This window comes from Equus caballus, chromosome 1, assembly GCF_041296265.1.
Source record: "Equus caballus isolate H_3958 breed thoroughbred chromosome 1, TB-T2T, whole genome shotgun sequence".
NCBI lineage: Eukaryota > Metazoa > Chordata > Mammalia > Perissodactyla > Equidae > Equus > Equus caballus.
The window spans coordinates 161,304,134-161,331,960 of NC_091684.1; the positions used below are offsets into that span (position 1 = coordinate 161,304,134).

Here is a 27,827-nt window from a genome sequence, read left to right on the forward strand (position 1 = left end):
TGGCCTCATCAGCTCTGGGGACTGTGGTGGTGCAATCATGGTAGGGGGATGGCACTTGTCCAGGATTTGACCACTTGTGCTCATGACTTCATGAGTTCAGGCCACTTGGGGGACAGCCTGCTTCAAGTCTACAACCAGTAGCACCCCTAACTCCGCCTGCTCTGGGAATGCGGGTCCAGTCCCGATCCACACAAACTGCTGAAACAAACAAAAACCACAACGATCCAGAGAGCAAGTTGGTGAAGGTGTGGAAAGAATAGCTTATGTACTGAGGAGGAAGTAATAATAAGAAACTGCATTTTTTCTGTCAGTGTCTGCTAACAAATAATAATAATAATAATGATACTGATGCGGGGTCGGTGAGCCGAGGAGTCGAAAGAAAGATTTCTTGGACTCTCAAGGTCTGGCAGTGGTGCTCTTTTATTTAGAGAATAGAATAGCATAGGGACAGGACCCATGGGCAGTGAAGAGCTGTTGCTGCTGCTGCATGGGGACAGGACCCATGGGCAGTCAGAGCTCCTGCTGCTGCCCTGAGTTGAGGGTTAGGGTTAAATTTATAAGGCATGGGTACGTGACTTATTTTTACTGGAAAAAGAAAAGATGATGTAAAAAGCCATTAAATGATTTTAGTGCAGATGAGGTCTGGTTATTGTGCGGTCATATAACTTTAGATATGAATCTGGTCATATAGATTGGCATGTAGGTGAGGATGCCCTGGGCTTCTCTCCCTGGGGCAGCCCCAATTCATACCATAAAAATCCACCAGGTCATATAGTTCGGCATGTAGGCCAGGTCACCTTGGGCTTCTCTACCTGGGGCAGCCTTAATCCACATCAATACTATTGAGCTCATGTGCAGGCACTGTATTAATACTTTACATCCAGTATATTATTAAATCCTTACAACATCCCTGTGAGGTGTTCTTATCCCCGTTTTACAAGTGAGAAAGTTGAGGCACAGGAAGGTTAAATATCATAAGATAAACCAGCTGGTAAGTGGCCAGGGTCACAGAGTACTGAGTGTGGCTCTCTGTGTCAGACTAGGAAACAGACACCAGAGGATGCAACGACTGAGCCATCTTCATTCCAAAAGTAAGCTAGCCATTGGCCCAAGATGCACAACAGGCCTCGGAGCTCTTGAACATCAGGAAAGTCATAGCATCAGATAAGAAATCTACCTAATCTGACTTCTCCTGTTTGGCTGGTTACTGGGTTACCGGAAGATCTGAGTTCCACTTCCACCGGTAAACTTCCCTGATGAACAGGCTGAGAAATCAAAGTACGAGGTCCCCGCACGAAGCTGCCAAGCGATTGAGTGTATTTGGGTCCTGCCTCCAGGGCTCCAGGCCCCCAGGAACTCCCTGGGAGGCAGCACCGTGTCGAATGTTAAGCTCTCACTGCAGCTCACCCATGCTAAACCCACCAGCAAACACGACTGCCAATCACAACCGAGACAGACTCACCAGTGACAGCCCTGAGGGTCTGCTTTTCCGGGATCCCCAGCCTTTCCGCAGGAGACACGTGCTATCCAGTGAGCCCAGCAGGGGGCACCCTCGCCCTTCTACCTCCTGCCCTGGGGGGTAAGATTGGCAGACGGCCTGGGGTGCCCTTCCCTCAGCTCAGCCCTCAGACACCGTTTTGCATACCTGGTCTTCATGTGACCTTCCTGATTTTCTCCATATCCACTCTACCATTGTTTATACGGTATTTTTCTTTGTCAATTCACATTTTTAAAAACAGAATTTTTTTTTTTTAAAGCCCATTGCCTGAAGCTTTTCCCAGCTCCCCCAGGGCGTGGATTTCCTGCATTCTGAGGATTGCTCTGCAGGATGTGGGAAGGAGAGTACAGGCCCCACTGAAGCTACAGTTGGGGGTCTCAAGACTTGGGTCCCAGCGATGCCATCACTGGGTAAATTTGGGTGAGGCTTTATTCTGTGGATTCAGAGCCTCAACCTTTAGAGCCGGAGACTGAAAGGACCAGACTAAGGAGCACTGAAATGCCTGCCTTCCTTGTGGCACCCCCATCGGGTGAAATGAGAAGCCTGTACCTTCCCCTCCCCGGGCTGATGAGGCTGACGAGAGGGAGGGACCAGGGCAGCTGCAGGTGACAGGTGCAGGGGCTTTCGGGGTCCGCAGGGATTTCCCTTGCAAAATCCATTCAAAGAGACAGAGAGGGAACCTGATCCCAGGGAGGGAATCGGAACTGCAGAGGCCCCCAGAGGGGCCCAAGGCTGGAGGGATGGGGGAGGAGAGGTGAGAGACAGCAGAGCCTGGAGGGAGCAGAGGGAGCAGAGAGGGCGTGGCAGCATGGAGGAGTCCCCAGCTGTTTTCCAGGCTCAGGCAGGCCTTGCTCCAGGCTCCACCCTAATGATCTTAGAATTGCTTTTCTGGGGGTTATTCTCGTGCTAGGAATCCCCTTAGCTCCGGCCCCCACGGGCCCCCAGACTGGCAGCAGAGGCAGTTCCAGGGCCTGGGTGAAGGTCTCACAGTCGTCCCACAGCGGGTAGCACAAAGGCCCATGGGGGGACCTGGGGCAGAAAGCCAGGCCCTGAGAGGGGAAGGAAGTAGTGGGCAGAGCTCCCTGCTCCCCCAGCTGGATTAAGAAGAGAGATAAGAGGGGCAGGTTGGGCAAGAGGAAGTGGGCTAGCTGAGCTGGGCTGGGACTGAGCTCCCTGGCCCCAGGCAGTGTTGGGGCCACGCACCCTGAGCAGGCACCTAGAGCTGAGGCCTCTCTGAGGGAGAGTGCCAGCAGCCCTCTTGCCCTAAGTATTGTCATCCCAGGCCCTGGGCACAGAGCAGAGGAGAGAAGCCTGGCAGGAGAGTCCAGTGGAGACTGGTGGCCAAGAGTTGCTCAGGGCAGCTGTGTGTGGAGTGGTGGCTGGTCAGTGGAGGTTCCAGGCCTCGGCCAGGCGCAGAGGACCAGCAGGAGAGAGTTAAGTGTGCGGCAGTGACGTGATTGCCTCACTTGCACCTCATTTTCATGGGGAGGAAGCATTGAGAAAGAGGAGCTGGGTGTTCAGCAAACTTTGCTTATTCAAAACACTCAATCCCAGCTGGGCCCTGCCCCACCCTCAGCTCCCACCTCCAGGGTGGTCCCAGCCTCACCAGCCTCTGGGAGACACCCCTGCGCTCTGGACCCCACCTCTATGGAGGTCCCTTCCCCTGGTGAGCTCCTTGCTCCCTCCCCTCAGTCCTGCCTGGGCAACAGTGTCCCCAGCAGGTCCCCCTATTGCTCCTTCTCCAGTCCCCCAGCCGCATCTGACCGGGACTACCCCTGGGACCGAGAGGCCCCTGCTCCAAGGAGACGGGCCGCATGACCCGCCTCTCTGTCCTGAAGAGCACAGAGAAGGAAGCCCCGAGCAGGAAGTGCTGAGGCACGAGGCACAGGGTGAGGGCGGGGGCTTCAAGGAGGGCAGCCTGGGCAGACACAGGAGCAGTGACCACAGCCCCCACTGCAGGCAGGCGGGAGGAGGCTGATTTAAAAGGCAGATGGGCCTCTGGCCGAAGCACTCAACTCTGCAGCCAGCCACTGCCACCTGTGGGCTCTAAGAGCACCCAGACTTCCGGACCTACTGGGGCGGGTGCCATGTGAGCCCAGCTTGGCTCCCCTCCTGCCTGCCCTCCTTCCTTCCCTCATCCTACGAGCCTGTGCCAGCGCAGCTTCTCCAAAGAGGGACGCTTGGTACCATGTCTCTGCTCAACTCTGTCCTGCTGCCCCGCAAGGTGAAAAGTTATCTAAGCCAAGGGGAGCGCTTCATCAAATGGGACGATGTGAGTGGGGCCGGGGCCGTGGGCTGCGGGGGAACTGGGGTGGTGGCCGAACTGCTAAGGGCTTTGCTAGGGTGAGTGGGTTGGTTTATGTCTGCCAGGATCCAGGCGCCGCTGGTATGGCTTGGCCAGGCAGCTGTCACAACTGCCTGGATAAACAAACCTAGGGGTGAGAATGTGTGCCCCCAGCATGTGTCCCTGTCCCTGGGCTGTGGGAGATAAGGCTCTGCGTCTGGATGTGAAAAGAGGGTGAGCTGCCTGGGTGGCCGTAGGAGGATGTTTTTTGGGGTCTGGGTCTGTCCTCCCCAAAGTCCCCAAGAAGAGCAGGGTTTGCTGCTCTAGGGTCTCAACGTTAGTGGGAGGAAAGTGCGCCCCAGAGCTGAGGCAGGGCCAGAAACAGAGGTGTACCAGGCCCCTACACCCAGCACAGACACCTGCTCTTGCCCCAGCAGGATGCCCAGACTGGAATCCTTCATCCTTCCCCATCTGGCCCTGGCCCTGGCCCAGGGAAGCCCTGTTCCCTCTTGGGCTTCTGTGGGGCAGCCACTACAGGGTCCTGGACCCCAAGTGAGAACTGATGGCTTCTGCTCCCAGGGGCCTGGGAGGGAATGGACTGACTTCTGCTTCTGCTAGCTGCTCTCAGCCTGGCTGCCTGACGTCTGCCTGTCTGCAGGGGAAGGGGGAAGTCACTTCTTTGCCCTAGATGTCTGTCTCCGCTCTGTCTGCTCCTTCCCAAACGGGGCCTGCTTCCCAGACTCTGGTCCTCCCAGACCCTAAAAATGTTGTGTTGCTGTGGGCCAGGGATTCTCTTGGGCTGGTGAGGAGAACCATATGGGGCTCCTCCTTCAGGGAGGGGAGGCTGCTGGGCTGGCGCACTGTGAGAGTCAGTTCTGGCTGGTCCCAGGAGGGGAACAGGAAGGCTCTGGTGGGGAGGGGAGAGGGCCCTTAGGGCTGGCTCATGCTCCAGGCAGGTGAGATGAAGAGGGCTCTCAGTCTGTGAATTAAGGCAGCCTGGGGCTCTGGCCCTTCGGTGCTGAGCTAAATTGAGTAATCTTGTTGCCATGACTATGGGGAGGGGGCTTTGGTGAGGAGCTTTCTGCTTTCCTAGGAGTGGTGTGGTTGTGCAGTATGGTGGTGGCACGTCCCAGGAGCCTGTGGAATGAGGGAAGTGGCTCAGAATGAAAAGTGAAGTGGCCTCTCTCAGTTCCTCTGGGAAGTGTGTGTAACCTGACTGGGCGGGGGGTCATTAGGGGTGGGGACATGCTCTGTGACGTTCTCTGCAAGCCAGCACCTGTATACCTGGCTGCCCGTTCCCCTCCCCAAGGCAGAACCCTGCGCCGATCCTGGATCCTGACTTCCAAGAGTAGGAATCTCTCAGGCCTAATCACAGGGCGCATTCACCTGTGAGACGGGCCTCTGCCCCAGGCCACCTCGGGCCTGGTTGGCAGATGACCTGGGTATGTCAAGCCACATTGAAGAAGCATGATACCCAGAACATAATGAACTCTGGGCTTCATTTTGTCTCCCACAGCGCCTTACAATGCATTTGGTGGGAGAAGCTCTCCTCCTGCCTGTGGAAAGAAACTCAGCCAGTCACAGGACATTCCATTTGCTCTTGGGGAACAGACAACCGTATGGTCATTTTTCCTCGCAAAACCCAGTCTTATTTCAGAAACTAGCTGTAATTCAACTCCAACCTTAATTTAGAATGACACCTTCTGCCCTCTTCCCTCTGGGAACAGCCTCCAGTGGGCTGCAGGCCCCCTGGAAAGGCCTGTGGTGGATTCCCTGCTCCTCCTCCAAGGCCTGCAAGGGACGGGGTGCAGGCTGGGAAAGGGGTATGAAAGTTCTAAACTGAACAGGTGCTCTCAGAAACCGGCTCACACACTCTGGGCTTGGCCAAAGGTTAAGGCTTATTCTTCCTCTGGTGCACAGTTTTGAGGATTCTCCCCCTGAGCCAGGGCTCTCTTTCTTAGGGTCCTCCTGCCATCTCTGTGTCAGGAGGTCACACAACTACCTCTTCAGCTCCTGCGAATCCAGTTACCACCTTCAGCTGCCTGTGGCTTTGGACTCTCTGCCCCTCTCTCCCAGAGGCCCACTCAGGACCCCAGCAAATACTCACGTGTCCATTGCCCCACTAGTCTCTGGGGTTTCTGGCTCGTCTAGCACCCTGGTGTCTCAGCCTCCAACAGTCAGCCCGTCTGTCACCTGCTTGGTTTCCTGGGCAGGAGTCACACCCAGACTGCTATGCTCCACAACTGCAGGGGTGGCTGAAGCTCTCCAAGGGCGGCTGAAAGCCCACACTAGGCTGCAGGTGAGGGGTCAGGCAGCCAGCCCTCCCCTGGGGTGGGAAGCGAACGGAGCTCACCACGCAGCTTTCTCCAAAATTAGCCTCCTCACAAGCATTGTCTTCATGCCACCTCTAACCACCCCTCTTCGGAGGACCTTTCTTGGGGCCATTTCCTTTGTAAATTCTGCATGTGGTTTGGTTTGGTGTGCAGCAACGACATGCCTTCTTGGAAACTTCAGGTTTAATATCTTGTTATAGATTCATACAAAGACCGTTAAAATAAAAGGTAGCTCTGAGCTCTGTGAGTGGAGTGGGAACTTAGAGGTGAGTGCATTCATCCCTCACTTGCTCCTTCAGCAACCACGGGGCACAGAGCCCATGGTCTAGGACAGGCTCCTTTCCGGGGAATCCACAAACCCCGGGGGATTTCCCAGATGGGCTTCTGGGTCTCAGAACCAGCCCCCACCCCACTGTCCCAGCATGTTTCAGGAAAGGCTTTTCTGAAGAAGTGAGGCTTCTTGACGGTATTTCAGGTGGAGGAGGGGTGGCTGCTTAGGCTTGGAGGTGGGGCCACACACAGCATCTATGGGACAGTCGATGGACGGGGTGGGGGCTGTCCACGGAGGGGAGGCCCAGGCACGCGGGAAGCCAGGTTGCAGCTGGATTGTGCCGGGCCTTGGACGCAGGCGCAGGAGTTGGGCTCTTGGCTCTCACTGTGTTGAGGCTCCCGGGGGTAGCATGGGGAGAGACATTCTACCCCTTCGGCTGAGTTGCGGCCCTTGAACACAGGGCAGGTCTGGGCCAAGACCCTGTTTGGGGTCTAGAGGGGAAACCCTCTTCTACTCCAGAAATGCCATCTCCAATCCTCTACCCCTCTCCACCCCTGTTCAGAGCTTCAGAGGTTTATGCCCAACCCTTAGCTCTGGAGAACAAAGGCAAATGCCTGTGGCCACCTGGGCTGCCACCTCCTAGCGAGATGGTGAGCTCCAAAACCCTCGCCTGAAGTCTCGGAGCTGGGAGCTGACTCCTTCTCTCTGCAGGAAACCACAACAGCCTCCCCGGTTATCCTCCGCGTGGATCCCAAGGGCTATTACTTATACTGGACGTATCAGAGTAAGGTGAGGCGGCCATACCTACTGGGAACCTGAGCTCCTGCTGATCCATTGAGTCAAAGCAACCTCTTGACTATGTGGGGGTGCAGGGGGGTAGAGGCGTGGAGTATAGAATGACTTGGAAGGGGGACTCTGGGGGATCTCCTGTGGGCGGGGGCTATTTGCTTTGGAAGGGAGGATGCAGTCACTCCAACCGTGGCTGCCTCGGGCCCAGATGCTCCAGCCTTAGCCTGCCTTGGAGAGAGAGCGAGAGAGAAAGGAAAAAGAGCTGCTGCTGAAGGCTGGTTCTCGGGAGGAAGGGAGGTGGAGCCTGGGGAGAGTCCCGGATGGTGGAGGGCTGCCTGCAGGACGCAGTTGCAGCTCCGGGGTAACTTGAGTGGCCAGGGAAGGAACGGATGAGAGGAAGGGAGGAGGGTCACCATGCATAGGGAGAACCTGATCGTTGGGAGGGGAATGTTGGGGTCCGGGCGATCCCACACAGTCTTGGCATCAAGACAGGACAGTTGGCCAAGACGTGAGGGGGTATGGAAGCCCCCTCCTCCCTGCTCTTCGTTCCTGACCTGACTTTTGTGTCATATCCCTCCCTCCCCTCCAGGAGATGGAGTTTCTGGATATCACCAGCATCCGGGACACCCGCTTTGGGAAGTTTGCCAAGATACCCAAGGTGGGCCCAGTAGCAGCCCAGGCTCAGCATGGCCACCAGCTCCACAGGGCTGGAGCAGGAGTCCCTTCCGGGGCGGGGGTGAGAGGGGTGGGGAGCCTGGTCTCTGGAGCAAGGGGAAGGCTGCCTGGGCCAAGGAGGGGGCAGGGCTGCTCCCGGGCTTGCTGGGGCTTCAGTCCTAGGGCACAGCGAGCAGAGATGTTGCACAGCTAGCTCCTGCCCCTGGAGCACCCCAGGCTTTCTGGGAGGTTTGCTTGTACCCCACACTCCCTGATCGGTTTGCCTATATTTGCCTAATGCTGGTAGGAAAATTGCAGGAAGGCATTGATGGGAAGTAGGATTTTCTGACACTGGGAGCTAAGTATCTATCTTCAAATGAAAAATGGCAAACCAAATACGCAGGACTCCCAGGCCCCATGGCCTTGGTAAATCTCTTCCTATGGGCCTCTGCCTCACCGTCCCAGCCCCTGGAGTCAGGGATAGGAAGGTGCTGAGGCCTGTGGCTGTTAAGATGGGGATGGGATTCTGCCCCAGGGGGCCACAGTTCAAGTAGCTGAGAGGGAGGGACAGGGAGAGCCACAGTGGGCAGGGATGGGGGCACACCTCCGATCCTAACCATGTCACCACTTGCTGCAGAGCCAGAAGCTCCGGGATGTCTTCAACATGGACTTTCCTGACAATAACTTCCTGCTGAAGACACTCACTGTGGTGTCCGGACCCGACATGGTGGACCTCACCTTCCACAACTTCGTCTCCTACAAGGAGAACGTGGGCAAGGTGCGCACTGGGGGCGCCTGGCCTGGAGCTTGGCACTGAGATAGCCTGGTCTTCCTGAGAGACAGGCCTGGGCCACGGGGTGGTGGGGGCACCTTCGCGGTCAGGGGCCTGACTGCTGTGCTCTTGGGGCCTGCAGGACTGGGCTGAAGATGTACTGGCTCTGGTCAAGCACCCGCTGACGGCCAATGCCCCCCGCAGCACCTTCCTGGACAAGATGTGAGTGCCTGCCTCCCTGGCCCTAGCGTGTGGGGCTAAGGGTGCCAGCCTTGGGGCGTTGACAGGCTGCTTTCTAACCCACCAGCCTGGTCAAGCTCCAGATGCAGCTCAACTTGGAAGGGAAGATTCCTGTGAAGAAGTGAGTTTCCTCTACTCCCTCCCCGCACTTCTCTCCAGCTCCCCAGAGCCTTCCCTCTCCAGGCCTGACCCCTCTCCTTGTCTGGTGCCTTTCTCTGCTCCTTCAGTCTTTTCCAGATGTTTCCTGCTGACCGCAAGCGGGTGGAAGCTGCCCTCAGTGCCTGCCACCTCCCAAAAGGCAAGGTGAGTGGTTCCCCCGTCCCCAGCCCACCTCAGCATTCTCCTTCTCACCTGAGCTGGCTACAACCAGAGGGCAACTTACCCAGGCCTGGTGCAGGGTGAGGAGGGCAGGAATGACAGCACAGTCCCGGCCAACAGCCCGAAATGCCAGTTAACCCTGGAGCCACTGGTTTCTGATACCAGGCACAGAGACAGAACCAGGACAAGGGGGGCGAGGTGCTGAGTTCAGAGCAGGTTGGTCTGCACCCCCTACCCTTGGTGGTGGTGGGGCAGTGGTCAGTGTCCAGGGCAAGCAGCGGGGTGGGTGCCTTCTCATCTAGCCTTGGAATGGAAGTTGAAAGTGGATGGTTTCAGGTGCAAGCCTGGTGGTGCAGTAGTTAAATTTGCACGTTCTGCTTTGGTAGCCCAGGGTTCGCAGGTTTGAATCCCAGGCGCGGTCCTATGCACCGCTTGTCAAGCCATACTGTGGTAGGAGTCCCACATATAAAGTAGAGGAAGATGGGCATGGATGTTAGCTCAGGGCCAGTCTTTCTCTGCAAAAAAGAGGAGGATTGGCGGCAGATGTTAGCTCAGGGTTAATCTTCCTCAAAAAAAAAATTAAAGAAAAAAAAAGAAAGTGGATGTTTTCAGCCTGGAAGAGTGAGGCAAGGCTGGCAAGACCGGGAGGCAGTCTGCAGGGAGCTGAAGGCTGCAGAGACTAGTTTTGCAGCGGGGGAGGGAGAGGAACAGAACCAAGGGTGAAAGCTGTCAGGACACAGACTTCAGCACGACACGGAAAACATTTTTTCTTTCTTTTTAGTTAATTAATTTTTTATTACAAGTTATATGCGGGCTCACCCCATGAGATGCCTTATGTGAATTACAAAAAGGAGCCCTCTGGGCAGATGCAGCCCTGACCAGGGTTCATGCCTGGCCATGAGAGAGGATCTCAGCCCCCTGACCCCCTCGGCCAGTGCCTTTGTGTAGGGCACCACATGAACCTCACAGAGTCTTTTCTCCTGGTAGGAATTTGGAACATTATAAACAAATAAAACTAAGACCTCATTGAGCACATGTTCACCTGAATCCCGGGAGGAATACTTCCCCGACTGTCACAGCTCTCCATTGCTGCCGAGCCCTTGGTGCAGTCAGTCACAGGGGACGCAAGCATGGGGTTGGACAGAGGGTGGGAATGGGCTCCTGCTGAGGGCCCTACAGCCAGCACTGCTTGCTGCTGTCAGCACACATTCACCCTCCTTTTCTCCTGGCTCCTGAGCTCCCACCTTGGCTAAGCATCCTTGTTTATCAGCTCTCCTTGTGTCCCAGTAGGGGCCACTGACCAGCCTTTGCTTGCAGCTGAGAAGTCCGAGAGCCAGTCTTAGGGAGATCCTGTCTAGCTCTCCCACTGAGACCCTCTGCTGCAAACTAAGATAGATGTCAGCCTTTCTGTATGATCTTGGAAGACATTCCGTGGCTTCTTCTGGGATGGAATGCAAAGGCACAGAATCCCTGAATGCCACTAATCTACTTTCTATTTCTATTTATATAGATTTGCCTCTTCTGGACATTTTGTGTAAATGGAACGATGCAATATATGATCTTTGATGTCAGGCTTCATTCTCTTAGCATAATGTTTTCAAGGTTCATCCATGTCATAGCTTGTATCAGTATTTAATTCCTTTTTATTGCTGAATAATATTCCATCGCGTGGATATGCCACATTTTGCTTATCTGTTTGTCAGTTGATGGACATTTGGGTTGTTTCCACTTTTTGGCTGTTGTGAATAACACTGCTATGAACATTCGTGTACACGATTTTGTCTGGACATATGTTTTCAGTTCTCTTGGGTATATACCTAGGGGTGGAATCATTGGGTCATATGGTAACTCTACATTTAACATTTTGAGGACCTGCCAAACTGTTTTGCCAAGTCACTACACCATTTACCATGCCACCAGCATTGTATGAGAGTTCCAGTTTCTCCATATTCTCACCAACACTTGTTATTGTCTGTCTTTTTCTTATTTTAATCATCCTGTGAAGCAGTATCTCATGGTTCTGATTTGCATTTCTGTAATAACTAATGTTATCGAGCATCTTTTCATGTGCTCATTGGTTATTTGCATACGTTCTTTGGAGAAATGTCTATTCAAATCCATTGCCCATCTTTCAATTGGGTTGTCATTTTCCTGTTAAGTTATCCTTTATTGGATATCTGATTTGCAAATATTTTCTCTCATTCTTTGGGTTGTCTTTTCACTTTCTTCATGGTGTCTTTCAAAGCACGACAGTTTTTAATTTGGATGAACTCCAATTTATCTTTTTTGTTCTTGTTCCCCGTACTTTTTGGTGTCTCCAACTATTATTATTAAATTGTCTATTTCTCTCTTCAATCTTTTCAGTTTTTGCTTCACGCTTCTTGGGGCTCTGTTGTTAGGTGCATTGTTTGTATTCAAAATGCTTCTTTTTGAAAATTTATCCTCCACTTAAAAAAGAAAAAGATAGCCCACTGCTCTGGCAAGCAGCCCCATTTGCTTCTGACCTCTTTTCTCCTGGTTCTGGTCATTCTTTGTTATGATCCAGCCCCAGCCAAGAGACTGGCTGTTGTCCGGATTCAGGGGCAAAGCAAACCAGCTAAGCATGCTCTCTGCTCAGCAACCAGGGCCGTGAAAAGTGGGTGCTTGGGGTGTTCTTGAGGCTCTCCCTGGGCCCTCCCTCTGACCAGGCCCCCTTGTGCAGGGCTGGGCCTGGTTTGTGGTTCTTAACGCTGAGAAGGTGATGGCAGGAGTGTTCGGGTGACTCTCTATCCCCCCAGAATGACGCCATCAATCCTGAGGACTTCCCGGAATCCGTCTACAAGAGTTTCCTCATGAGCCTCTGTCCTCGGCCAGAAATAGATGAGATCTTCACTTCCTAGTGAGCTTCTTGGGCTGGGCTGGGCAGGGGGACAAGGTCATGGCTGCAATTTCCATCCACCATGCTGGCAATTAGGTGGCTTCACTGGAGAAGGGGGTTGTTTGAGCCCCAACCCCAGCCCAGGGAATATAGGCCTGTGCTCCTCTCTCTGGCCTGCAGCCATGCCAAGGCCAAACCCTACATGACCAAGGAGCACCTGGCCAAATTCATCAACCAGAAACAGCGGGATCCCCGCCTCAACTCCTTGCTGTTCCCGCCAGCTCGGCCTGACCAGGTGCAAGGCCTCATCGACAAGTATGAGCCCAGTGGCATCAACGTGCAGAGGGGTGAGGATGAAGGGAACCCCTCACCCTCCACGGGCCTGTCCTGCCCCAGCAGCTGGGCTGCGGCCCTGACAGCAATCCCCTGTCTCCCAGGCCAGTTGTCACCTGAAGGCATGGTGTGGTTTCTCTGTGGGCCGGAGAACAGTTTGCTGGTCCAGGACAAGCTGCTGCTCCACCATGACATGACACAGCCACTCAATCATTACTTCATCAATTCCTCACACAACACCTACCTGACAGGTGGGCCCTGAGAACTCTATTGCTGACCTCTCCTTTTATGGGGGCTGCTCCTGTTCCTTGAATCTCCCGCTGGGGTTGCCCGCGGGCTGCCAAGAGGACAGACTATGATGGAGTGGGTGGGAAGAGCTGACTGCCCTTGCGTGAAGCCGCTGACCTGCCCCCTCCCTCGACCTCAGCCGGTCAGTTCTCAGGCCTTTCCTCGGCTGAGATGTACCGCCAGGTGCTGCTGGCTGGCTGCCGCTGTGTGGAGCTGGACTGCTGGAAGGGGAAGACCCCCGACGAGGAGCCCATTATCACCCATGGCTTCACCATGACCACAGACATCTATTTCAAGGTGAGCCTCAGTGTGTGGAGGCTGGTGGCAGGGGCACTAGGGACGGGCCTGGGCCCCAAGCTTTCTGGGGCTGTAGGGAGTGAAACTAGAAAGGAGGAATGGCTGGGAGGCCTTGGACCATTGTGGGGACTAGAGAGGACCAGAGGAGACAGGGGGCCAACAGTGGCCCTCCAGCTGTATGTGTGTATTGAAACTGGGGGGTGGAGGAGGGTGCCATTGGCGGAGGGGAAGCCTGGAGCCCTGACCCCATCTACACTGAGTGCCTTTCTCCTCCAGGAGGCAATTGAAGCTATTGCAGAAAGTGCCTTTAAGACCTCCGCCTACCCTGTCATCCTGTCATTTGAAAACCACGTGGACTCGTGCGTATCCAGGCCCATTCAGCTACCTTCTCTACTCTGTCCCCGTCTCCTGCACAGCTGCCCTCCCCCCAACTTACCCTAGCCTCCAGCCATGCCCTGCAGCTCTCTACCATGTCTCAACACAATCTCTGTGGGACCCCAGGCTCTCTTGCCTGTGTCCCTGCCTCCCCAACCTCCTAGGCCCCTGATCTGGGTCATCAGAGGGCACAAAAGGATGGACAAAGGGTTGGAGCAGAGCTGCTGAGCCCCACCCTACTTCTGCTCCCTGCAGACCTCGCCAACAGGCCAAGATGGCTGAGTACTGCCGGACGATGTTTGGGGACATGCTGCTCACAGAGCCCCTGGAAAAGTTCCCAGTGAGTAGACTCTGCCCTGGAGCATCTGGGCCTTGGGGCTGGGACCCTGGGGCAGGGTGGAGGCCTGGTTAAGGAGGCAGATATTCTCAGAGGATGCTGGGGTTCATTTGGGAGGATCATGAGGCTGGGATCCTACCAGCTGCCACGTGTCCGGCACTGTGCTAGACTGCAGGGGGACATTAGTGACAAAGATGCAGTCGCAGCCCTCAGGTTGCTTACCCCCTCGTGGGGAGACAGACAAGTAACCAGACCATTACAACCAGTGGTTGCTATGGGAGGAGAGTCCTAATCTGGTCTTGGGGATCAGGGAAGGCTTCCTGGAGGAAGTGATGGCTAAGCCAAAACCTGAGGGAGAAACTGGATCTGTCTTGGTGAGAGTGGGAAAGGGTTCTAGGCAGGTGGCATAGGTGAGAGAGAACATCACTGTCTGAGGAACTGGGATACGCTGGGTCAGGCAGGGGTTTAGTGCACAAGGGGAGGTTGGTGAGAGGCTAGGCTGGAGAAGCAGGCAGGGGGCAGATAGAGCGTGGTTTAGTATGAAGGCACTTAGGCTACACTGTGAAGGTGAGGAGATGGTGCTGACACTCTCTCCTCTCCCACAGTTAAAACCAGGCATCCCCCTGCCCAGCCCTGAGGATCTCCGTGGCAAGATCCTCATCAAGAACAAGAAAAACCTGTTTTCCGGCCCAGCAGACCCCAGCAAGGAGCTGGATGGGGAGGCTGAGGGCAGCCCCCCACCCAGTGATCCTGTGGGTGGGGACACAGGTGAGTCATTCTGGGAAGAGTGGGGATGGCAGTGGGGCATCTGGAATGGGAGAGGGGCTGGACCTGGAGGGGATGTGCCAGGGAGCCGGGCTGGTGTGGGGCCCCCCTGCCCCAGTGCTCACAGCACTGTGTGTGGCAGTGTGGGCTGGTGAGGAAGGGACTGAGCTGGAGGAGGAGGTGGAAGAGGAGGAAGAGTCAGGAAGCCTGGACGAAGAAGAGATGAAGAAGATGCAGTCAGATGAGGTGAGTAGGGACAGCCCCAAGGCCCTTCTGTCTCCACTGTAGAGCTTCCCAGGGTGGGGGGCGGTGTGTGGGGCCACATCCCTAGGCTCTGTACTGTCCTCCTCTTCCCCACCCTCCTTTCTCCTCCCTAGGGTACAGCGGGCCTAGAGGTGACAGCTTACGAGGAGATGTCCAGCCTTGTCAATTATATCCAGCCTACCAAGTTCATTTCCTTTGAGTTTTCTGCCCGTGAGTTAGCATGGGGTAGGACTGGGGGTGTGGGTAAGCTAGAAGTTAGGCTAGATTCAGGAGAAAGCCCTTAAGAAGTGTGTCTTGACACCAGAGCAGCTTGACGGGTGGGAGAAGGGGGGCGGTCTCCCCCTTCCTTGGACTCAGGGCTCTGTCTATAAATACCCAGCAGAGGAGTCAGGCAAAGGGCATACTGAAGTGGCAGTGGCTCCCAGTTTCCCGGCACTGAACTGAGGAACTTGGCACCAAGCAGAATGCTCTGGAATGTGTCCGTGACAGGCAGTTCACTTATGACAGGCCACCTCATCCTGGGTGGCCTGGGGCTCCTGCAGCCTCCTGCAGGTTCTGTGACTCCCAAGCTCAGAAGCCCCGGCCCCAGGGCATGAGAGCTCCTGGGAGGGGGTGGAAGGCAGAGAAACCAGCCAGTGCACATCTTTCCCTCGTACCCCTCCCTTTCTGTGCGCTGCCATGCTGTTTGCCTTCATCTTCTCCATGCATACGCACAGGGCAGTCCTCTCACCCTCTGTGTGTGTCCACAACATGAACACCTCTTTGTGTGTATGCTTGTGCACAGTGTATACCTCTGCAATGTTGCCTCTTCATCCCTGGCCCCATAGCCTGCACCCCGACCTGTGCCCACCCATGGCATGTACTGTCCTTGGTGTGTATCTCTCACCTCGTGCCCCCTGCTCATGTTCAGTCATAGCTTGCCCACTTCACTCTCTGCACATCACAGCATGTTCCTGACCCCCTGGGCTCCTCCTAGCAGGTTCTGCACACTCTCTGTGCCCCCACTCTCCAGGACTGTGGCACACACCCCATCCCGGTGCATATCCACTACATATACCCTTTACCCCCAGCGCACAGTTATCCACATAGATCTGCATGCGCCCCCTGCTGGGGTGGGCCCCCCTAAACCTCAGGCCTCAGTGGAAATGCTAGGTTGGAGGGATCTTTGTGCTGGAGGGAGCTGTCCCAGAGGGGACAGCAGGACTGAGGGAGGGGCCAGCCTGACATGGACTCACTTTCTCCTTTCTCTCCTCTACAGAGAAGAACCAAAGTTATGTCATCTCCTCCTTCACAGAGCTCAAGGCTTATGACCTGCTCTCCAAGGCCCCCGTACAGTTTGTGGAGTATCCTTGAGGCCTCAATAGCCAGGGGTCCTGGTTGGGATGGAGAGATGGGGAAGGCCTGGGGACAGGCTCGCAGGGGGGCTATTGGGTCCTCCTGGTGCATGCAGCCTCGGCCGACCTCCTATACTCTGGGGCAGCTACAACAAGCGCCAGATGAGCCGCATTTACCCCAAGGGCACCCGCATGGACTCCTCCAACTACATGCCCCAGATGTTCTGGAATGCTGGTTGCCAGATGGTCGCCCTCAACTTCCAGACGATGGGTGAGGGCACTCCCAGGCCTCTAAGAACCTTCCCTTGCCCCCTGCCCTCCTACCTTCACTCCATCACTGTGGGGGTCTTTAGAACAGACCAAGGTGTCCCGATGTTTGTTTAGGCTCTGGGAGCACATGCAGGTTTGTGAGCGTTTAGGGGTATAAATGCATTAGCTCATGCCTATAGGATTGCATGTAGACGAGTATGGACGTGAAGATGCCAGGGTGCTGGCATGGGTTCTGGCTGCTGTGCCTGAGTGGGACTGTGGGACCACCTGCTCCACTGGCCTCATCTCCCACTATGAGCCTGAAGTCTGGTGGTGCTTTGCTCCTGCTGACTCCAGGTCGTGGACTCTTCCTGAATGATGAGACACCCTAAGGAACCAGGCAGGAACATGAGCAACCCTCATCCTCACGGTCTGCCCAACCTCCCCATTCACAAGACAGGAAAGGCTGGGAAATGTGGAAATAGAGAGTGGGTGCAGACACAGGGCCAGGCTTCGCTCACTGAGTGCCCTTGCCCCCCCCAGACCTGCCCATGCAGCAGAACATGGCGCTGTTTGAGTTCAATGGCCAGAGTGGCTACCTCCTCAAGCATGAGTTCATGCGCCGGCAGGACAAGCAGTTCAACCCTTTCTCTGTGGATGGCATCGACGTGGTGGTGGCCACCACTCTTTCCATTACGGCAAGGCCCTGAGGCGGACAGGTGGCCGGGAGGGCTGGGGTCTTGAGGAGAAAGACACAAGGGCCCCATTCCTCCATTCCCAACCCCCTCCCCCGATATTCTGAAAACTTCAGCCCCAGCCAGTTTGTGCATAGCAAGTTGCCTTGGAAACTGCCTCCTCCTCAGCACTGGAGGCTGCCTCTTGGTCCCCATGGAAACCAAGGGGAAGGGCTGAGGTTGGGGTGGGGGAGGGGAGAAGAGTGGGCAGAGTAGGGCAGCAGGAGCCCCAGGCCCTGGGGGAGGGTGCTATTCCTTCCTTGCCTGGGTGGGAGGTGGGGAGGCCCACACCTCTTCCTTGAATGCTGGAAGCACACTGGTCACGGAGCTCAGCTGTAGCCCTCAGTGGCCAGAGCTGAATGAGGCTCTTCACAGTACCCGAGAATGGGTGTTTCAGCTAGAGGAGCTGGAGGCCCCAGGTGCTGGGGAGAGCCTGGGCGGGGGAGCTGATGCTGGCCTCCCATGGGCCCCCACCCTCAGGTGATCTCTGGGCAGTTCCTGTCAGAACGCAGTGTGCGCACCTATGTGGAAGTGGAGCTGTTTGGCCTTCCTGGGGACCCCAAGAGGCGCTATCGCACCAAGCTGTCACCCAGTACCAACTCCATCAATCCTGTCTGGAAGGAGGAGCCCTTTGTCTTTGAGAAGGTTTGGGGGGGTGGCTAGGGCAGGGTAGGGGTTGGGGTCTGTCTCTACTTCTTGGCTTCTACTTATAGAAAAGAGGAAATAAAGGGACTTCCTTGATCCCCCTCCTCTCCACACCCTCACCCTGTGCCCTCTGAGTTTCAAGAGTCCAAAAGCCAAGTTGACAGAAATTTACTTGGTGGGCAGGATTTGTCTGTGTGTGCATGTGTGTGCGCGCATGCGTGTTTATGTTGGGACTAGAGGCAGAAATGTGAACTCCCAGACCAGGGTGCGGGGTCCCATGGAATCATGGGGGTCTTTTGCCTCCATTGGATACTCACTGGCGAAGCTCCCAAGGGCCATCTGCGCCAGGATCCCAAGGCCCTGGGCTCTTTATCCAGCCCTCTGCCCTGTGTGAGACCAGCCACGGCCTGAACTGTGAGGGTGGCTCTGTGTGTGGCCTCGCGTGTGCCCTCTGTCCTCACCAAATCTGGGAGCATCTGTCATGTTCTTACACTGACCCTAAGACTTCTGGAGCCGGCGGAGGTGGTGGTGGGGGCAGTGTGGCCGCCCTCTCCCGTCCCCAGTTTGTCTTGTCCTGAACTCTCCGTAGATCTTGATGCCAGAGCTGGCCTCCCTCAGGGTGGCTGTGATGGAGGAAGGCAACAAGTTTCTTGGACACCGCATCATCCCCATCAATGCTCTGAATTCTGGTAAGGATAGGGGTCCTTCTTTGCTCTTCCCAGCAGGCCAGCATCAGGAGCCTGTCCTGGGGGCGGGGGGTGGAGGGCAGCTTTAGGGAGGTGGCCCTGAGACTTTACCTAACCCTCTTATGTTATCAGCCCTAAGGAGTGTGGCAGGAGTAGGACCTCTACAAGAAACGGATGGGGTGGGGCGGGGGTGGGTGGGTGACAGAGGCCCACCTAACAGATTGTCTGTAATTTCCTAGAACTACTGGGGCAGTTTCCCAAGTAGCTGACACTTACTGGGCATTTAAAATGAGTTAAGGGCTTATAACACATTCTCACTTAATCCTAACAATAACCACATGAGGTAGACACTATTCTCCCCATTTCACAACTGAGGAAAGTCTCAGAGATTTAAAGTAACCTGCCCAAGTTCACACAGCCAGGCAGGTGCAGGACCAGACTCAGATCTGGCCTCTCTGACTCTGAAGCCAGAAGTCTGGAGTACTGGGCTGCTCCTGTGCAGTGCTGGGAGGCAACGGGCTCTGGCTTACTGCCCACCCCATCATGCCCAACAGGATACCACCATCTATGCCTGCACAGCGAGAGCAACATGCCCCTCACCATGCCTGCACTCTTTGTCTTCCTGGAGATGAAGGACTATGTACCTGACACCTGGGCAGGTAGGAGGCCCCTGGCATGCTGGGAGCCCCAGGCTGTCCATTGCCCTCCCTCTTCCGCAAGCCAGCCTCCAAAGTGGGGAGGACAGGGTATCCTGGGATGAGGGTGGGGGAGGCTTCCAGGTATATCTCCATACCAGGCCCGTGATGCCTCTGTGCACCCAGATCTCACCGTGGCCCTCGCCAATCCCATCAAGTTCTTTAATGCCCAAGATAAGAAGTCTGTGAAGCTCAAGGAAGCCATGGGAGGTCTGCCTGAGGTCTGTGTTGCCTGGTCCCTTGCTAGGGGCCCCCAGGAGCTTTGCCCTCAAGTGGGAGGATGAGGGAGGGGGCGGAGTCCCCGCCTCAGAGATAGAGAGCTGTTGGAGCCACCTTCCCAACCCGCTCTCCCTGCACAGAAGCCCTTCCTGCCTGCGAATCCAGTTCCCAGCCAGGTCAACGGGGCACTGGCCCTAACGAGCAATGGGTCAGCAGGTATGCACTGCTGGGTCCTCCTACCTATTGGAAGGGGCTCGACCTCTCTGGCCGCACCCATAGGCACATCCCAGCTCTTTCAAAAAACTAAGACTTTGACCAGGGGAGGGAACAACTGCATCTGAAGCCTCAGCGCTGGGAGAGTGCGCTGCGGGGGCCCTTACTGCCACCCCAGGGGGCAAGGAGGAGCCCGGCAGAGCCAAGGGGCGCCCAGGCCCCTGAGAGCCCGTCCTGTGGCTCTTGCAGGAGCTGGGGCCAGGGCCAGGGAGGAGGTCACGAAAGAAGCTGCAGGTAAGTTCTGCTGAGCCCGAGGGATCTTGGGGACGCGCCTGGGGCGAGTCCAGGGCTCCTGGGAGCTCTTGGGCGGTGGCACGCCTCACCTCGGCCCCCGCAGAGCCACGGACCGTCAGCCTGGATGAGCTGCGGGAGCTGAAGGGCTTCGCGAAGCTGCAGCGGCGGCACGAGAAGGAGCTTCGGGAGCTGGAGCGGCGCGGCGTGCGGCGCTGGGAGGAGCTGTTGCAGAGGGGTGCGGTGCAGCGGGCCGGGCTCGGGTCGCCGGGCGCGGGGGGCGGCTGCACGGGCCGCAGGCTCGGCCCGGGCAAGGGCTCCCGCAAGAAGAGGTAAGGGCGGCGGCGGCGCTCGGCCCTCCGGGGCACGGGCGGCCCAGGGCTCAGGGCCTGTCCCCCGTGGCTTCCTCAGGAGCCTGCCAGGTGGAGAGGAGCCCACCGGGGCCGCCCCGGGCGAGGGCCCCGAAGGTGAGGACGCGCACGTGCAAGAGCTGCGGGACAGGCTGGAGTTGGAGCTGCTGCAGCTGGGCGAGGAGCACTACGATTGCATCCTGAAGCGCAAAGAGCAGCACGTGGCTGAGGTGCCAGGGTGGGGGAGGGGAGGAAACACAACGCAACCAACCCCTAACCCATCCCCTAACCCACCCCCGCACGACCAAGGACTGCCTTCTAAACCCATCCTTCCTCTCCCCGCAGCAAATCGCCAAGATGATGGAGCTGGCCAGAGAGAAACATGCGGCAGAGCTGAAGACCCTCAAGGAGACCTCAGAGATGTACGACTGCCTCCCACCCCCGCCTGACTCTCTCATCTCCCGGGAGGGCTTAGGCTCAGCAAAACATTGCCCTGATGCCTTTCTGTCTGCAGTGACATCAAAGAGATGAAGAAAAAGCTGGAGGCCAGGAGGCTGGAACGGATCCAGGCCATGATCAAGATCACCACGGACAAGATGGCCCAGGAGAGGTGAGCCCCAGAGGGGAGGCCCAGGGCTGCAGCACTGAGCAGGAACTGCTGCAAGTAGGAAGGGGCCTCCCTACAAGGGAATCCTGACTTGCTTCCCAGAGATGCACCTGTCCCCTGGCTCTTGAAAGTTAATCTCACTTGTGTCACCTCTGATCAGAGTGTCCTCCTTAGGCAAAACACATGCCAATACTATCTGAGCAGAGAGGAGAATTTAACAGAAAATCAAGCATGCAAAGAGGCAGGTGACACCCTGGAACACCTGCTTCCCACCTGTGCTTTCCCATGCATGCCTTGAAGGACAGTGCGTTTCAGAGAGGAATCCTTTCCATCAGAGGGCCCGGGGCTCAGTGGCCCCTCAGATGCTCCTTGGGTCCCCATGCCTACCCCTCTGGCTGACTCCTGCCCCGATAGCATATTTCTCATTTTGCCTACGCCTTGAGGAGTCTTCATCTCATCCAACTCTTCCCAGGGGTCTCCTGTTCTCTCTGAAACTCTGATCACCCCAACAGGTTGAAGAGAGAGGTTAACAACTCCCACATCCAGGAGGTGGTGCAGGTCATCAAGCAGGTGTGTAAGGGCTGTGTCCTTCCCAAACACACACACACACTCCCTCCCTCTCTCCATAGGAGAGAAGAGGTGGCCCCAGGCCTTTACCTTACTCTTAGGAGATGCGTTGGCCAGAGCATCCCAGTGCAGCTAGGGATGGGAGGAGGCAGCGCAGGAGATGGGGAGCCCCTAGGCGGTGGTTGGGATGCCAGCCTAAAGGGGTCTGTTCTGGCCAGCTGCCCTGGATGGAAACAATATGGGCTAGCTGGCTAGAGGAGGATGAGATTGGGGTGGGTGGGGAAGAGGGAGTGAGGGGGCTTCCTGAGCCTCCAAGGAGTCAGAAGAGGAAGGAAAGCCCTGCTGAGAACAGAGCTGAAGCTCCCCTGGGGATTATTAACAACAGTAACAGAGCTGCCATCCACTGCGTTTTGACCTTATGCAGGCGCTAAGCCAGGTGCTGCATGTGAACCGTCTTGTGTAATCCTTGCCAATCCAGCAAGCCGGGTGCTCTTAGCCTCGTTTCACAAATTTAAAAAAGCTGCTCAAAGGTTAAGGAATTTGTCCAAAGTCTTAGAGCTTGTTAACCGGGATTGTAGCTGGAATCCCGCCCAGGCTACCTGTCTGTGCTGTCCTGATTCCTGGCCTCTTGCTCCCACCCAGATGTCAGAGAACCTGGAGAGGGACCAGGAGAAGCTGGAGGAGAAGCAGGCAGCCTGCCTGGAACAGATCCGGGAGATGGAAAAGAAGGTGACAGGGACTCTACCCTGGTCCCCAGCAGACTTGGCCTAACTCGAGGGTGTAAAGGGGCCCAGGTCCAGGGAGCTGCCAGTCTGAAGGTTGCAGGAGGCGGACTCACCCCTCACCAGTGGGTCACAGGCTCTGGTTCCCATGGGGTCCTGAGGCCCTTTCAAATGAGGCAGCTCTGCAGATCCCTGCTTGGTTGGCACACTATCTCCTCAGAGACTCCCTGCTGGGCTCCACTACCCACCCTGCCTCCTAGTCTTCTGGAGCTCTGAACAGACCGGGCATCTCCTTGTTCCACTGTCCAGGGGAGGGAGAGTGGGCAGGTGGCCCCTCCTGAGCCAGGCAGTGGTCCTTGCTCTCCCCGCAGTTTCAGCAAGAGGCGCTGGCAGAGTACGAGACCAGGATGAAGGGCCTGGAGGCCAAGATGAAGGAGTCGGTGAGAGGCTGCCTCAGGGCCTGTTTCCCCTCAGAGGCAGAGGGCAAGCCTGAGAGGCCCTGTGGGGCCTCCGGGGAGCTGTGTGAGCAGGACCCACTTACAGCAGAGGCAGATACCGAGGAGAGCCGCCTCTGATGCCCTCATCCTGCTGGGACATTCTGCAAGGACGTTCTCCTGTGTCTGGGACGTGGCTCCATCCCCCCAGGAGGAAAGCCCCAGTACTCTAAGGCTGTGGGAAGCTGGGGTCCCTTGGATGCTGGTGCCCCTTCCTCAACAGCAGGGCTAAAGGAGGAGGCAGGAAGGAGCTACGACCGGGCAGGGGTCCATCTGGGGCCTAGAGGTCCTCTCCAAGCTGACTCCCTGCTCCTCATCCTTCTCCTTCACTTCTGATTCAGTGTCACATATTGCTTGAGGGCAAATGAATATGGACTGGGAGGCTGGAAATGGGGTTCTGGCCCCGTTCTGCCTTTCCTAGTGTGCAGCTAGTGGTGCCCCACTCTGGACTCAGTTTCCAAACCTGGAGGGTTAGGCCTGGCCACCTGGAACCTCCATTCTAGCACCTGTAGTTCAAGCAGGACCAAACTCCAAACCCCCTTGCCATAAAGTGGCGGCTCACCAGGCTTCTAGGCCCCATCTCAGGCCTGCCAGAGATGGTCAGCTCCTGGATACGGAGCCTACCACTACCTGCAGGCTCCATGGGGACCGTGGCTCCCAGGATCCCAGCTGAAGCCCCTTCCCTCGCCTCCTGCCTGTGGGGGATGGGAGGCTGACATGGAAAAGCTGCCTCAGCTGTCTGGCCCTCAGGCTGATGAGATGACTGGGGCTGTGGCTGGTGGTGAGGGGAGAAGCATGGCCTTTTGGGTACTCTCCCACCCAGAGCCTGGCTCACCCCTTTTCCTAGGCTTGGACGGGGTACTTCCTAGTATGTACCCCCGCATCAAGGTCAGCATCATTTTCTCTCCTGACTTCACAAGGTTTATTTATTTTTCTCCATCTTACTCCTACTAAAGAATCCTGTTCCGATATTTCCTGCCTAAGCCTGGCCTCTGTTCTACAAAGAAATGCCCCTGAAATGAAGCAGGCTGGGGGAGAAAACCCTTGAGAGCTGAACGCTGGGGTGAGGTCCCTTCCGGAGCCCAGTGGAATGGCCCTGCCTCTGGGCTTAACAAGGATTCACTTCCCCTTCTGTGGCCCTGATGCCACAACCACTGGAAAATGATGTCATCCCTCTTTTCCACTCCCCACCCAGATGTAGCTCTTCCTAGTCTCCACCCTCTGGGCTGGAGCAGAAGAGACTCATGCAAAGGTGGCCCCCACCCTCTTGGGGAGTCACAAAACTTCAGGCTTCCTGGGCCCTTTTAGGCACGCAGAGTGGTCAGATTCTCAGGCCCCTATGGCAGTCATGGTTGACCCCAACACTTGCTGTAGAGGGGCTTCTGGGCAGCCATTCTCTGCACCTATGACATGGTTCCAAATCCCAAATGGGGACAGGCACTGGCTTGGGAGAGGCAGGGCGGGGTTGATTCTGGGAAGAGGTTGTTTTCCCATCAGACATTTATGGCAAATGCCATTAGCCGTGAGCACCTGTGCCTTTGGAAAATAAACAGGAACCACCCCCATCCCTCTGGGGGCCTACCTCTGGGAACCCAGCAGTCCCTGGCTGCAGGGTGAGGCTAGGGGACGTGCTCATTCCTAGGAGTAAGGCCTGTCATTGACCAGCCTGCATACACGCTGGATACAGCTGAGGGTGAGACACCTCCACCCCAGGGCAGTGCCCTGTCTTCAACCGTCCAGCTAGGCACTCAGCAGCCTCATCTTCCCCCCAACCCAGGGGTAGAACCAGGGAAGGATGAGGATCCAGGGTAGAGGAACTCCCTGACCTGGGCATGGGGGCCTAAGCCAGAGCCCGTGCCTAATAGGGCCCACCGGGCAGCCCCCAGCTTTTGCCAATGACTGATCAGGGGAAGGAGACTGCCTTTCCTGCGCCTCAGCCAGGCTGGGCAGAGTCTCTGAGCCCCCAGTCTGGAGCTGGGAAGCCAGGAATGGGGAAGGGGATGCAATCCTGCCTCCTGGAGAGGCTTCTGCAAAGCAGGCTGGGGGATTCCCCTGAGGCCAGGTCAAGATACCCAGCTCCCTGCTTTCTGTCCTCTGGAAAAAGGGCAAGGTGGCCCCTGGGGAAATGGCATCGTCTCTGGGCCCTGGAGTTGAATTAATCTCTGGCTGCAGGTGATGCCAGAGGAAATGATATCCTCCCTCAGGGCTCTGGGGCAGGTGAAGGGCACCTGGGTTCCATTCCTGCTTCGTATCTATGGGGCTGGGGCAAGGTTCCCTATCCACCCATCATGCCTCAGTTTCACCTTTTGCATAAAGGGTCCCTACCCCCTTTCCAATTCCACTGCTGATTCAGATACCAGAGTCCCCTGCTGACTCACCCCGCCCCCTGCACCTCCCCCACCTCAGCTCTCTGGATCTCCCAGCCACGTGCCACCAGGCCCAACCCTGCTGAGCTGGTGCAACGTGACAGGGTGAGGGGGCTGGTGACACTTGAAGAAAGAGGGGACCTGGAAGGGGGGGCAGCTGCAGACAGGGTGACAGACTGCAGACCTGACTCGCCTCTGGGAGGAAGCCCTTTTGCCAGCCTGGGGCCGGTAGGGGGAGAGGCTCCGCAGGTGGGAGAGGAGGGGCGTGCGGAGGGCCTGCCTGCCCCCTGGCTGTCAGGCTCCATCTCCTGTCAGCCTTCAGCTCCCTAAACGACAGCTTCTAATTCCGGCTGTTGGTGCCTCTGCGCTCTGCAGCAAAGTCTCAGCTTTTTTTCAGCTTTGCTATTTCTTTTCTGTTCAGAACATACTGAGCCCACAGGCAAGTCAGAGCAAAGGCTCCAGGGCCTGAGACCTGGCACCATCCCCCCATCCCACTACAGGCCTGGCTGGGTTGGCCATGCCAGCTGGGGCAAATGGAAGCGGCTGCTCCTTGCAAAGAGTACCTGGCTTGGTGCTCTCTGCCAGGCCAGGGCGATGCCCTGACGGGGACCTCCCCCAGCTCCTCTGCTTCCCTGGAGCTGTCTCCATCCACCGCAGAAAAAGGCCGTAAATGAGGCAGACTTGTCTCAAGGAGGAGGGGAAATGGCTCTTTAGGACCAAAGAGGTGCCCATTCCAGGTTCCTCCTGCTTCTCTCTTCCATCTAGGGGGTGTCACTGCCTGGCTTGTCGGACTGGCCTGCCACACATAGGTTCCAGGGGGCCCCCTTCCCCTTCCTCTGGAAACAGAGAAAAAGGGAAAGAAGCAATTTCATGCTGCAGAAAAGGGGAATTGAGTCATGAAGGAAAGAAAAGCCTTTCTTCTGCTATCTGAGTACATAGGGAGAGCATTCTTGCATCCTTACTGGGGTCGGAGAGACTATACCTGGCCCTGGGCGACACCTCAGGAGGTGTCCCCAGGTCTTGGGGGGATTGGGCTTCCTGCTTTCGGGATCACTGTGCGGCTTCCCCACCCCCCCCCCCCCCCCCCCACCTCTCCAGCTTGCTCTTGTGTGAAGCAGGCAGGGCTAGTATTATCGGCTTCATTTTGCAGATGAGAATCTGCAGGCCTGCAGCCACTCTGCTAGTAAATGCCTCCAAGCTGGGACTTAACTCTGATGTCAAATACTGTGCCCTTTCTATGACGCTGTGAGAGAAAACTGGCAGAGTCCTGAGCAGGGGGATTAAAAAATGCAAAAAGATAAAAGGGGGGCTTCCCAGTGTGTGCAGGTACACGTCACATGCTTCCCCCAAGACAGGCGGAAGTGGAGCCCCTGCTCCCTGGCTGGGCCCTGGATGCCCCGGGGACTTCCCTGGAGCCTGGAGAGAGGCAAGAAGCCCAGGGTGCATGACCAGGTGCCAACTTTGCCACTTACCCTCCTGGGCCCAGTGGCTTGTTCCCAGAGGCTGACTTCTCTTCACCCCATACCTTTCCCCAGGCAGCCCCTGCTGCAAAGCTTCTTGTCACTGCTCTGCCCAGGTAGAGGACACCTTTATTCTTCCCTTAATTCCCTGTCTTTCATAGGAAAGGACCCTTTAAAGCAGCGCTCAACACTGTCCCCTAAAGGTGTTTTTCCTGCTTCTATGCCCTTGCCTCAGTAACCCCGTCTGGAATGTCTTCCTTATTTCTTAGCAGCCAGGTCGCACACATCCTTGAAGACCATCTCAGAAACCCTATCCTCAGAAGACCCCAGAGCCCTCCGCTCCCCACGACTCCATCTTTTCCTCTAAGGACTGTCTCGGTTTTGCATTTACCAGAGGCATTCAGCCCTCAGCTGATAACCTCCACTTCTTTGTCCCGGGCTTGTCGTCCTGCTGGTGAGCAGAGGTCTCTTCCATCCAGAATGGAACTTCTGCTTCTGTGTTGCCCACAGCTGGGAACATAATACCTGGCTCATGAAAAGTCTCAGTAAATTCTGTAGTTGTACCTGATTCACTTCGCACTTTGCAAATATCCATTCCAACCCTACTCACCCTCCCACCTCCCTGCGGCTCTGAGGCACCCTGACTCCCCTCCTTCAAGGCCTGCGCCCCCCTCCCCCCCGCCCCGGCCCCCAGCCGCCCCCAGGGGCGTGCAGCCGGCCAGAGGAACGTGAGATGCAGTGGTTTTTCCACACCCTATTGAATCGAGCTCTTTTCTCGTCCTTCCTCTCCGAAGGGGTCAGCTAGTGGCCAAGGTCAGAGCCTTGTGGTCTGGGGGTGGTTTTGTGCTCAAGAGGGAGACCGGACCGTGGGGGAGCCTTGCGTTATGTCCGCGCTCTTCCAGGGTGGCGGCCGGTCCCGAAGCGGCGTGGAGGTGGCGCCGGAGAGTTGGTAAGGCGGCTGCCGTGCTCCCGGATCTTAAGGCGCCCGCTCCACCTGCTTCTCAGCCGCCGGGGGCTGGCACGCGGGCGCGTTGTCGGGGTTGGAGACGTCTGAGATTGGAGAGCACGCTCTCCCCCCACCCCCGCTCGGAGTGAGTGTGTGCGGGAGGAACAATTGTGTGTGAGTGCGTGATTCGCTACACTTCGAGCGGCAGTTCCCAGCCAGACTGAGCGCCCCTCACCCCACGCGCCGCGCAGGTACCCCCTCCCCCAAATGACTCCCCGTCCGTCAGCCTTTCGCCGCCACCCCTAACTCGCTTATGGTCCAGTTCTGCCCTCATAGGGTCCCATTTCCTTCCACCAACACTGGTGGGGGCAGCCCTCGGTCTTCCCCGACGGGCCCGAGGTCCCGCCAGTTTCTAAGGAGCCTAGGGCAGCGACTCCGGTGGGGGCGGAGGGCGGGGAGAGAAGACTGTGACTTTGGGATTGGCTCGATCCAGTGCCTGTGGCCCCCAGTGAGCAGCCCCCACCCCCGCCCCGCAACCACCACCGCAGCCCCAGGGGAGCGCGGAGGAGGAGCC

The 27,827-nt window shown here is 56.8% G+C and overlaps 1 protein-coding gene across 4 annotated transcripts; it reads left to right on the forward strand.

Annotated features, from left to right (window-relative positions):
* Positions 1-3,347: 3,347 nt before the first annotated feature.
* PLCB2 (phospholipase C beta 2) lies at positions 3,348-23,452 on the forward strand. 4 transcript variants are annotated; one of them, XR_011440242.1, is made up of 32 exons: positions 3,348-3,770; positions 7,098-7,175; positions 7,765-7,833; positions 8,467-8,607; positions 8,744-8,823; positions 8,909-8,962; positions 9,069-9,144; positions 11,937-12,037; positions 12,197-12,363; positions 12,454-12,600; positions 12,777-12,934; positions 13,211-13,293; positions 13,565-13,649; positions 14,252-14,414; positions 14,554-14,657; positions 14,789-14,885; positions 15,934-16,018; positions 16,156-16,280; positions 16,802-16,956; positions 17,473-17,637; positions 18,227-18,326; positions 18,878-18,982; positions 19,145-19,239; positions 19,378-19,453; positions 19,700-19,744; positions 19,848-20,073; positions 20,153-20,321; positions 20,437-20,513; positions 20,606-20,701; positions 21,171-21,268; positions 21,908-21,994; positions 22,359-23,452. XR_011440242.1 is itself a non-coding variant. In XM_001918300.6 (32 exons), exons 1-32 carry the CDS (start codon positions 3,687-3,689, stop codon positions 22,560-22,562), a joined length of 3,555 nt encoding a protein of 1,184 aa, XP_001918335.3. In that variant the 5' UTR covers positions 3,348-3,686; the 3' UTR covers positions 22,563-23,452. The 4 variants fall into 4 exon arrangements, 2 of the variants coding, with proteins under 2 accessions (XP_001918335.3, XP_023475842.1); XM_001918300.6 differs by having other exon boundaries at positions 21,211-21,268; XM_023620074.2 differs by lacking the exons at positions 19,378-19,453; positions 19,700-19,744; positions 19,848-20,073; ... (4 more) ...; positions 21,908-21,994; positions 22,359-23,452 and having other exon boundaries at positions 19,120-19,239.
* Positions 23,453-27,827: the final 4,375 nt, after the last annotated feature.